Genomic DNA, 12,346 nt, shown 5'->3' with positions numbered 1-12,346 from the left:
CAAACCTATTAATCTGAATAAAAACAGAATTTTGGTGAACAAGTGAAGATAGCAACTTATATAAAAGTGATGTATACATATATATCACTGAAAGTAATATAAATAATTCTAATAACATATATATAATTTTCTAATATTCTGAAAAGTACTATCCACTCAACAAAATATTAATAACAAAAGTGCACAGATCAGCTTCAGAGAACAACTGTTTGAAAATATGACTCTTGATGCCTGAAGACAATGACTGACCTCGCTGCTGTCTCTTGGTGGAGTTTGAAAGTGACGTCATCAATTCGCTGCTGGATTCGCTTCTTGCGTTGATTTGGTGGCAGGTCGCTGAAGTCCTCCTTTTCAGAGAACGAGAAGTTATTCTGTTAAGAGGAAAAAGGAAGATTAGCATTAGCTCACCTTGTTCGTTGATGGCGTAGTAATTAGCACTTTTTGTGTGTTTAATAAAACATTAAGTTTTAAAGTAAAATCTCAAATTAACCATTAATACTGTCAAATCATTTGACTTGTGAAATATTTCCACATTATATTATAAAAATCAATAATCATATGATTAGGGAAGATTCTATCATTTCAGAATTTTGCTCTTCACTAAGGGCATGATCACCTCTCACTCTCTCTCAAGTACTGATTCGTCAGTTGACAGTACATGTGCAAGAGCATCGGGGTTTGTTAACATTTCAGAGTGACATGCAAGTTAAATCACATTGATCAATGGAAGAGTGTCAGGTGCCATTACCAATGTCTAGGTAACACATTTTCGAGCAATTCTTTGTTATTGTGGTTTATATATGGTTGCTGTAACAGGCCTATATTTGAATGGCTAAGAACTAAAAATTGTTGTAAATCATCTATGGTACTAGTAACTGAAACACTAATACTCAATTTACCATGTCACATAGAATAGTAACTATTTTACATACACTGAATCATAAGAATATTTTTAATCACACAAAAGGTATAAACTCAAATCACAATGGACTCATAAAGCAGTCTGAATTACACTGATAATCTTTAAAAAAATACTGGGGGATCCTTCATCTAAACACACTTCTATCTAAACATATATGGGACCTTAAACTAAATGACTTCATTGTAGCACAGCAAATTTTGTAACAACAGTAATGTGCTGCAGCTTTTTCCTTGGTAAGCAAGAGTGAAGTACATTTAAAGGAGAGACTTCAGCAGGAGCAGCACAATACACTTGTAACAGCAGCTTCAAAACAATAGCAGTTAAGGCAAAGGGGTATGACAGAACTGGAAGATGATCAAACTTGGTAATCACTGCAGGTCAGATTTTGTTATGAAAAAATCCCTGCTATTTTTTATGTTGCCATTCATATCGGAGAAACAATTTTTGGGGTAGTTTTTAGGTCCATGTCCATATACAAATGTATATACACAATCAATATCATCACAATCACTGCATATGTGTCAGTGCTATCGTACAGAAAGTTATTTAGATTTCCTTGTAATCAGTCATTTTATTACAATAATTAATCATGGTTGAAAAAATCATACACAGAAGATGAGTAAGCTGAAAGACAGATGAGGAAGATGTGTATGACAGAATCACTCAAGAAGAAATCTTAACACATTTTTTAAGATCCATTTCCAAAGCATAGGAATCGCAGAATATCCTGTATGAATGGCACAGGATTCTCCATTCCTTGTCTTCCAAGGAACTATCATGCAAGTCCTTAAAATAAACAAAAATGGAAAATAAAAAAAAAATAAAAAATAAAAAATAAAACATATCAGTAAGACCATAAGCAGCAGCATCGAGAGCAGAGCGGAAAAAAAGCAAAAAATCGCAAATGGCGCTACGGGCCCCAGGGGTGGATGTGGCCTCTGGGATGTGGCTGTGGCCAGTGCTCGATACTTACTCACATGGCGTGTGTGGTGTGAGGGAAGGGCAGAGAGAGCGCGATGCATTCAGTGTGCCCAAACACCACCACCATAACCAAGAGATCACACAGAGAATAAATAAGACAGGGTTAGTGACTTTCCTCAGGACTCCAGGACTTGGGCTTTAAGGTGAAATATGGGGGTAGGGAGAGAAGGGAGAGAAAAAAGCAATGAAGGGCAAAAGGGAAAGGAGTGACAAAAGGGCAAGAGAGGCTATAGGAGAAAGGGAGGAGGAGGAAGAAGTTAGAAGGGAGGAAGGAGGAAAGGAACAGGAAAGATGGAAGAAGGGAAAGGAGGGACAGTAGGAGGAGGAGTGAGGATGAGAGGAAGGGAAGGAGGGAGAGGGTGAAGAAAAGAGGGTCAGAGGGATAACAAATGAGGGAGGGGGACAAGGAAGGAGGAGAAGGAAAATATGGATGGGGAAAGGGAGGGGGAGGGACTGAAAAGAGTTGAGTGACAGGCAGTTCAAGGTGAAGTGGGAAACTATATCCACTGGGATATTTGTCCATCTGCCAAATGTAACCACTTTTTTATAACCCTTTAACTGATATGAGTTCATAATTAGGTAAAACATTTCATGGAATTTCAACACATAATGTAGATCATTATCTGATTATTACTCTCATTTGTTAGGGACCCCTAAAAAGGGGGAAAATGGGATAAAAAATCATCATTATCTCTGCAAATATCATCTTTAAACACAGACTGTGGTGGTGAAAACTGTTTATATATTTCCATATATCTCACTCTGATTATTTCAATAGTGCAGGAAGAGGAAAAAAGTATATAAGGAATAACAATGAAGAAAAAAAAAAAGACAAACATAAAAAATTGCCTTTACCAATCATCTTCCTTTAGAGTATGAACAAAATGCACATTTTCAATTTTTAATCCAAGGATGCAAAACTGTTTCCAAAGTGTTAAACTAACTGCATACCATCAACAACAGTTCATCTATTCAGAATATATATTTCAAAAATTGTCACACCAAAAATAGACTATAGAAACTGCATTCCACATTTCCTATTTCATCTGCTGCCTTCAAAAATCCCAGCTGGACTTAAATAACAGAAAAAGGGAATATCTGAGCTTCTGCTTTCAAAATATCTCTTTCCTTTAATTCTTGATAACATTTTTCTTTATTTTCAATTAACCTGAAGCCCCTACACAAGCAAATGACAAAAGTGAAAAAAGGATTCTTCTTTTTTTCCAAACACTCGTGCACACAAAGGGGATTCTGTGTCAAGCCTTCGGCATCTCTTACTGCACAGTCAACAGTCTGTAGCGCCGATGATAAAAACAAGAGGCACCATCACATTCATGGCTTCAAATGCATCTTTTTTTTTCTTTTTTCTTTTTTTATAATTACAGGTAACACAAGGCATTCAAATACAAAGCATTCATTAAACAAACTATACACAGTGAGAGGTATAAAAAAAAAAAAATATATATATATATATATAGCAAATTAAAAAACAAAGAATAAACGAAATAGCCATACAACATCATTCTAGCTACACACCAAGTTGCAACCGACCTCAGATGTGAGGTCAAACGCAAAGAACGTGCAATGCTAAAAGCCGCTACAACTCCATCACAGGTGAACCGAAATGTCTGCTACGAAACGATAGAGTGTCAAGGACTGTACAGAAAAGAATGCAAATGTCTAGATGTATAGGAATATCGTATCAATACCATTATCCTGTTGAGGTTTATAAGCCTATATAGGGCATCGATCTGCAAGAAGAGGCAGGGAAATTGTCAATGCTGATACAAGATACACGGCAAATTTTCAAAGCCTTGGCTCCATATATCAGATTTTTAAAAATCATCATTACTATTATCATTATCATCATTTTAAAAGGTGTTGCAGTCTAGTAAAAATCTGTCAGAACAATGTTTTACTATTTTTTTTCTTTTTCCAGGTGAATTCTAGGTGAAACTAATATAGGCATGTTGTTTTTCTAGCAATAATAGGTGATTCTTAAAAGCCTTAGGTTAAGCCTTCCCTAAAGAAATAAAAACAAATACTTAGACAGGAGAACTTATATACAAATGAAGATAAAATATAATAAAAACTAGTTTAATATGTTGTGGGAACAGAATGTACAAAAGCACTTTACAAAAGAGATAGAAGCTCTCAGTTCATGTTAAATAAGCTTAAGATAATATATATACAAGTTTCTTTTTTATCTTCCCAAGCTGCAATTGTTTAATTTTTTTTTTCTTCTTTTTTATTAATGATTTAATAATCAAACTCTTCAACTCCATATTCCTTTTCAAATGTATCTAGTATCAGCTTGCCTACTTTAAAGTGAGTAAAATCTCATGAACTACAAAATTATTAATAATTATATAATAATACAATACTCTTAGTGATAATAGATAATAATTATATCAATAAAGGAAAAAAATAACTACAAACAAGGCCAAACCTCTCATCAGCCGCAGAGAATCAAAAAAACTAGCTGCTACAACTCAAGGCGCAAACCTAAAGAAGAGCACAAAAACAGAAGGAAAGAAAGAAAAAAAAAAGAAAACTAAAAAATGAAAGAAAAAAAAGACCTTCATACAACTGTGAAGAGCCAACTACAAGTGCCATCTCGAGATCTTCCTTGCTTCTACGATAATTTGGAAAGAGCTGCTACACACCTTGTTTGAACCAAAGATGCCGAAGAGGCCGCCCCGTTTTTTCAGCTTTGAGGCGGATATTGTCCCCTTGATGGTGTCGTGTCTGAGGGGTGGGTGATTGGGGGTCATCTCGCCATTCTGTCTTGGGGTGCTCAGATCGTCAAATGGAATGTCACCCGGGGGAGTGAAGCCAGACTTGTACCGCTCTATCACCACCATTGAATCCTGATGGGGTGAGGGGGAAAAATTCAATATTAGCAATTCTAGAAAGCAGGCATGGCCATACATAATGATTTCCATTGGGGTCTCTTATTTGTCTACAAAATGTGTAAATTTCTAGTTTGACTTGCAAGGTGGAGAAAGTTTTTATTATATTTACCAAATACAGGAAGAAATTTGCTGAGAGAAATAGCATTGATACACCACACACAGGAGATCCAGAAGCTTGGAGCACATTTCAAAATTTTAGGATTCTAGAACTTTAGCCAGGATGAATCTTGTATCTACAGAATATATAATATATAAAACACATGAACAAGTATTACATCCACGTATCCATAATACCCAACAAGATTTCTAAATCATAATAATAACAATAATGACTCACATTTTTCTCATCTATAGAATCTGCTGCACTGATGATCCCGTCTAGACACTTGTTGATAATTGGGAAGACAGAGCGCTCCGTCTCAACACTTTTTTTGAGCAGGTTTTTAAAGTTGTTGATCCTCTTCTCATCCATGTCTTGCAACGATTGGAAGATTCCTGGCATTATGGAGTTGTAGTGGTCACTCTGCAAGGGAATTTGGGTGTCAGTCAGGATGTGCCATCTATGGTGACTTGATGAGGATATGTAGGAGGGGGTAGATGGAGGGGGAAGAGGATGGGGAATGTGGGAGGAGGAGGGGGAAGGGAGGAGGAGGAGGACGGGGAAGGGAGGAGGAGGAGGAGGAGGAGGAGGAGGAGGAGGAGGAGGAGGAGGAGGAGGAGGAGGAGGATTAGAAGGAGGGGAAGGGAGGAGGAGGAGGGGGAAGGGAGGAGGAGGAGAGGGGGGAGGAGGAGGAGGAGGGGGGGAGGAGGAGGAGGAGGGAGGAGGAGGAGGAGGAGGAGGAGGAGGAGGAGGGAGGAGGAGGAGGTGGAGGAGGAGAGGCAGGAGGAGGTGGAGGAGGAGGAGGAGGAGGAGGAGAGGAGGAGGAGGAGGAGGAGGAGGAGGAGGGAGGAGGAGGAGGAGGAGGAGGAGGTGGAGGAGGAGGAGGAGGAGGAGGGAGGGAGGAGGAGGAGGAGGAGGAGGAGGAGGAGGAGGAGGAGGAGGAGGGAGGAGGAGGAGGAGGAGGAGGAGGAGGAGGAGGAGGAGGGGGAGGAGGAGGAGGAGGGGAGGAAGGCTTTGAGGGGGATGTGATTGAAGAGAAATAAGAGGATGAAAAAAGAGAGATGGATGATGGTGAATTCCATATACTGATCAAAATGATCATAAATAAATACGTTCTACAAAAAATTATACAACACTACCTCCTCTTACCAACAACAAACAACAAGCATGACATTGACATACCTGCAAGCGATTAGTTTTCTGCAACTGATTCGCATACTCATTCTTGCTATCCTCACACTGCTGGCTCTTGATGCTGGCGTTCATCCGCTGCTTCTCCACCTCCGCCCGAGACAGGTGGAGGTCAGCATCTGCCTTTGTGAAGTTCTCATGCGCCTGCAAAGTCACGGTTCCGCTCATAAGAGTGCATATAAGCTGAGATCTCAGGTATTATAATTGACTTATGATCGATTAACACTGACCAGATAATCATATAAGTCTGAGTATAGTATACAGCTAAGTCTTGTTTACTTAATAATAGTAACTTAATAAGACTAATAATGTAAGAATATTAAACAGTTATTCCTTATTTCTATCTAGATCTGTATTTATTACAAAATAAAAATACTAATCAAATTATTACTCATCAATAAGAATTCCCTCTATATGCATGTCACTGAGCCAGCCTTACCAAGACTAACAATAAACTGAGCAATACATATATATAGGGAAAATCAATACTACAACCTCTCCTACTCTATTACTCATATCTTGCCAAGCTTTCTCTTCCCTTACTACTCTCAGTCTCATCACACCTTCCCTTCCATAGGGCATTCTCTTATTCTTTCTCTTATTGCAAAAAATGTATTACTCTTATTACCCTTCTATTACTACTCAATCCTTATTTAACATTTTTTCTCTATTCATAACATTCTCTATCATACTTTCTCTTACCTTTTCTGCCTCTCTGAATGCCTTCTCATAGTTTTTCTTTGCTTTTTCTAACTGTTGTAAAGAGTGTGAAAGATTTTGCTGGACTCTGCTTCCCTCTGACAAATGCTGTTGAAAAACATAGAATATTTTAGACAACAGAATACCTTTATGATAACATCTTTAGCAAAAATATATTGGACAACACAGACATTGGAACTTGTGGATGAGAATGAAACCGATGACAACAGATCTATTCATGGAGATTGGATATCTAGAAGAACACAGATTTTTTTTAAACAAACAGACCACTTCTAGCATTGGATATTAGAAATTCAATCTACTTCCTTCATCCCCCTTATTTTCCTACACTTCACCATCCTTTCCATATCTTTGTACCCTTTCCCCTCATGTCCTTTTTTCTATCCTTCTCTTTCCTTACCCATACCTCATATTTAATTCCTTCTTTCCACTTTTTTTCCTTTATTCCTCTTCCTCTATATTCCCTTCTCATCCCCTTGACTCTCTTCTCTTCCCCTTACCTCTGCTCTAAATCCTTGCCTTCCCCTCTCCTCTCCTTCCATCCCTTCTCCTCTCCTTCCCTCTCTTCCCTATCCTTCCTTCTTTCCTCCTCACCTCGCTCATTTCTCCTCCACTTCACTCCCTTCTCCTTCCCTACTCTCCTTTGTCCAGCTCTCCTTCCTTACTCCTCCACTTCTCTCCCTTCTCCTCCCCTTCCCTCCTGTCTCTTACAATGTCTCTCTTCCTACTTTTCCCTCTCTTCTCCACTATTCTCCCTTTTACTCCCCTTCCCTCCCCTCCTTTCTCTTGCTCTTTCCTTCCTTCTCTTCCACTTCCCTTCCTTCTCCTCTCCTTCCTGTCCTCCCTTCTCCTACCCTTCCCGTTCTCCCTCCTCCTCCTCCCCTTCCTTCCCTCCCACCTCCTCTCCTTCCTTCCTTCCTTCCCTCCTCCCCTCTTTTCTTCCTTCCCTCCCTCCTCCTCCCCTTCCCTTCCTCCCTCCTCATCCCCTTCCTTCCCTCCCACCTCCTCTCCTTACTTCCCTCCCTCCTCCCCCCCTTCTCTTCCTTCCCTCCCTCCTATTCCCCTTCCCTTCCTCCCTCCTCATCCCCTTCCTTCCCTCCCTCCTCTTCTCCTTCCCTTCCCTCTCTCCATACTCCTCCCCTCCTTCCCTCTCTTCTGTTCCCCTACTTCTCTTCATTCACTTCTTCTTCACCAACCTTTTTCCTCTCCTCCTTGAGTTCCTTGATGAGGGTGGAGATCTCATTGTAGACATTGGCGGTGAGTGTCTCCGAGATGACCTCATGCTGGCCGGCAAGATCTGCTGTCTCGCTCACGGCATCACGAAATGCTTTGACGCTGGTGAATCTGGGAAAAAAATTACATCATCAATATTGGTCATTAAATAAGATAAAAATACATGAATTAATAACAGTAAATAAATAAGATATATAATGATATCATAAATCAAGAGCACTGGATGAATAAATCAATTCAAGATTCATAAAGCAATATTAAGTAAATAGGTAAAATACATACAAATGAAAAACAATAGATACATAAGCAATATAAACATATTAACATCAATTGAATAATAAAGTATACAGCAATACCAAATATTAGGATAAAAATATACAAAAGTAGAGCCCAGAGAATTGTATTAATAAAATAGATTGCTTCATGTTTTTTTTATTTCATTGAAATAGATTAAAAAATAAACAAATATGGATATCCTCATTTTTTCCCACCATAATGCAGTTGCTTATATACTGACTTAAAAGTCTCATGTGAAGAGTACCTAATTTCTAATAAATGAAGAAAGTGAGTTGTATAAGGTGAAGAAGTACCATGTTGTATTTACCGAGTATGAATGTAGGTTACTCATATCATAATCATTACATGAGCTTATCTTAACAATAACACCAAGTAAATGCAATACAGTATATATGACCATATAAATGCCAATGAAAATAATAAGAGAGAGAGCAGACAGAATATACCCTTTGGGACAGACAGGAATATCCACTTTTGTAAATGCATCTCCCAGCAATAACAACAACATAATCTTGTTTGTTCAATCAGCAGAGATAATTCCACCCGCTATTAAGCAGATCCCAACAGCGAGAGTGAGGGAAACTGCAGGTGCACCACAGAATTGAGTGCCATGAAAATTGCTCTGTGTTACATTCCAATTCGATGTGGAAAGGAAATGCTTTTACATGCAAGAGATACGATGATTATATGAACTCGGGTCAAGGTCATCAGATATATATGCCTTCATGGAGGCAAAGACCAAGTCATAGTGAAATAATATTTAACCTAACACAGATGCCAAGATCATATAGACAAGGTCATTTGAAAATCTTAGATCTCTTACATAGAGATGAAACACAGTTCAGCACAAAACAAGGTCAGATACAACAATTCTGCCATTCAATAGAATAGGAAAGTTCACAAACTGAAGATAGACAACTAGGAACACAAGGAGCATACACTTTCATCTAATATGGTAATTAGATTTAAATACCTATTGTGACATGTCACATTCGAAAATGACACTAATAAGGACTACATGAAGTAATAATACTGATGAGCGAGTTGGCCAGGAAAGAACTCATGATTACAAGGCAGAAAGCTGACCAAGATTGACCATACAAACGTCATGAAGAGTATACTTAGGGTCAAAGAGTACACACAAAGTCCCTGGCCATCAGTGACCAATTCATACATGAAAGGCAACATATACATAACTTCTTAATAGATCATCACAAGGAATCCAGACTAACCAAAAAACTGCATAGCAAGACTTGAAAAAGGCCATAAAAAGTACAAACTGTACATAAGGACACAACAAACTCATGAAACAGTACAGTAAACAGATGGTGGACAAAAGTGGGATATCCTCGTTAGCAGAGTGCGGCTGCCGCGACCACCTGGTGGGACCTTGGCACCGCTAGCCCGACTTCCCACTGCCAGTGCAAGTCCCCCTTCCCTGCCCCTTCCCTGCCCCTTCCTCTGCCCTTCCTCTGCCCTTGCCTATCTGTCTCTGCTTGTCTCTGCAAATGACCAGACCCTGTCTATAACCCTGCCACTTCTGCATGTGCACACAGAGACATATACACATACACATATACATACATACATACATACATACACACACACACACCACACACACACACACACACACACCACACACACACACACACACACACACACACACATATACATATACATGCACATACACATGCACATACACATGCACATGCACACGCGCATGCGCACGCACACACACAAGTACGCACACACACACAGAATCACACGAAAAAAGCATGAAAAAACGGTCACCGCACAATCCCATGAATTCTCGTAGTCTATTGCCACACCAAACTGGTAATCTTCCTGTCGATCTATTCCCTGTGTTCTCATACGTCAACAATAACATCAATTCTAAATTATCACATTGTGAGGTGACATGCCAGCAATTGCACCTCACTTGTTATCAATATCAATAGGCCATATACGCACAGGGCCTTTTAATTTAAGAAAATAAATAGCAGAAGTATTCCATTCAGGTCAAATCCTACAAGTGCATTTTATTACGTTTGGCCGGAGGGAGAGGGAGACGGAGAGGGAGAGGGAGAGGGAGAGGGAGAGGGAGAGAGAGAGGGAGAGGGATGGGGAGAGGGAGAGGGAGAGGGAGAGGGAAAAACGAGAGGTGGAAAGGATGGAGTGAGAAGGGAGAGGGGAAGTGATGAGAAGGAGAGAGAGAAGGAGAGACTGATTTGGTCTCGTCCAGAATATTTTCCCCGAGCAAATAATTGCACACGAAACATTTAAACGATTCCAGACTCGCCGCAGCCCATGACTGTGCATGAGACGTGAAGGTCCCGGTCATGACTGTGCCAGAAGGTCACAAGGTCAGTCGGTGCCACAGCGGCGCCGCGGGAAACGCCACAGACGCGACCTTGAGTCCGGGGGTGGTTATGGTGATGATGATTATAATGAGAGTGATGATGATGATGAGGATGCTGAACGGCCCGTGAACGGTCGGACGCCCATGAGAAACTCATAACCGCAAGCCAAGGCGGCCACAGACCCTCTCTTCACTCACTACTACCTCCTCCTCCTCATTTTCTTTTTTCTTACGTTTTCTTCGTCTTAATCTTCCTTTTCTTGCTCAACTCCGTTCTGCTCACCTTTTTTCCTTTTTTTATCCTTTTTTATTCATCCCCTCCTCCTCCTCCTCTTCTTCTTCTTCTTCTTCTTCTTCTTCTTCTTCTTCTTCTTCTTCTTCTTCTTCTTCTTCTTCTTCTTCTTCTTCTTCTTCTTCTTCTTCTTTTTCTTTTTCTTTTTCTTTTTCTTTTTCTTTTTCTTCTTCTTCTTCTTCCTCCTCCCCTCCCCTCCTCCTCCTCTTCTTCCGCCTCCTTTATCTCATCGTCTCCCAACCTCGACCTTGGGTGTTTCTTGTCTCTTCTTCCACTTTTTATCTCTCTTCCTGATGGCCTTTTATCATATCAATTCCTCTTGTACCAGCGATATGCCAGACGATTCTATTCTAGAAAGAGCGAAAGAGAGGAGAGAGAGAGCTAGAGAGAGAGAGAGAGAGAGAGAGAGAGAGAGAGAGAGAGAGAGAGAGAGAGAGAGAGAGAGAGAGAGAGAGAGAGAGAGAGAGAGAGAGAGAGAGAGAGGGGAGAGAGAGAGTGAGAGGGGGGGGAGAGAGAGGAGAGGAGGGAGAGAGAGAGGGGAGAGAGGGGAGAGAGAGAGAGAGAGAGAGGGAGAGAGAGAGAGAGAGAGGAGAGAGAGAGAGAGAGAGAGAGAGAGAGCAGAGAGAGAGAGAGGAGAGAGAGAGGAGAGAGAGAGGAGGACGGAGGGGGAGGGAGGGAGGGAGGGAGGGAGGAGGGAGGGGAGGGGAGGGAGGGAGGGAGGGAGGGAGGGAGAGGAGGGGAGGAGGGAGGGAGGGAGGGAGAGAGAGAGAGAGAGAGAGAGAGAGAGAGAGAGAGAGAGAGAGAGAGAGAGAGAGTGTGAGTGAGTGAGTGAGTGAGTGAGTGAGTGAGTGAGTGAGTGAGTGAGTGAGTGAGTGAGTGAGTGAGCGTGCACGCGCGTGCAAGTGTTATGCAAGTGCCCGTGCGTGTATGTATGCGTTCTCCTTCACGCACCATTTCCTCTTCTTTTCCGGCCATGTACCACACATTCCGTTGCGTGAAACGGTCAGCGCAACCTAGTATACACGCACAGCGGTTATTGGCAGTTCCGCCGCTGCGATTTCCCAAGAACACTAACGAACATGTAGACGTTGCATAAACATACAAACATAAACAAGTACACTCGGTTTCACTCCGGAAGCGTCTCGCAAGAGTTTCAAGAGTTTCATTGCAGTGAATAAAGGCTATAAAAGAAATCACCGACAAAGTAGAAAAAAAAACTACGAAAGCGCCCCGGATTTTCCCACAATCCGAGAAATTGAAATTGAAATTAAAATTCGAATCTAACCAACCGACAACCGCCATAACTGTAAAGCGCTTTCATTTAATCACCTCTATC

The 12,346-nt window shown here is 40.8% G+C and overlaps 1 protein-coding gene across 23 annotated transcripts in view; it reads right to left on the bottom strand.

Moving 5' to 3' along the window:
* Positions 1 to 12,346, bottom strand: part of Cip4 (formin-binding protein 1-like Cip4) — a 160,153-nt gene that overhangs the window by 15,724 nt on the left and 132,083 nt on the right. For 13 of the 23 annotated variants that reach the window (XM_086547373.1, XM_086547375.1, XM_086547377.1 and 10 more), the window contains 6 exons: positions 8,026 to 8,173; positions 6,812 to 6,916; positions 6,101 to 6,253; positions 5,156 to 5,341; positions 4,570 to 4,773; positions 250 to 371 (listed from right to left, as the gene is read on the bottom strand). In XM_086547373.1, the coding sequence (XP_086403499.1) occupies positions 250 to 371; positions 4,570 to 4,773; positions 5,156 to 5,341; positions 6,101 to 6,253; positions 6,812 to 6,916; positions 8,026 to 8,173 (918 nt within the window). The remainder of the gene's footprint in view (positions 1 to 249; positions 372 to 4,569; positions 4,774 to 5,155; positions 5,342 to 6,100; positions 6,254 to 6,811; positions 6,917 to 8,025; positions 8,174 to 12,346) is intronic. The other 10 variants (XM_086547378.1, XM_086547379.1, XM_086547380.1 and 7 more) reach the window with 1 other exon arrangement.

The sequence above is a fragment of the Penaeus japonicus genome, unplaced genomic scaffold (assembly GCF_977035675.1).
Source record: "Penaeus japonicus unplaced genomic scaffold, GWHDUDI00000001_assembly GWHDUDI00000019, whole genome shotgun sequence".
Lineage (NCBI taxonomy): Eukaryota > Metazoa > Arthropoda > Malacostraca > Decapoda > Penaeidae > Penaeus > Penaeus japonicus.
This window is presented reverse-complemented; position numbering and strand designations above follow the sequence as displayed.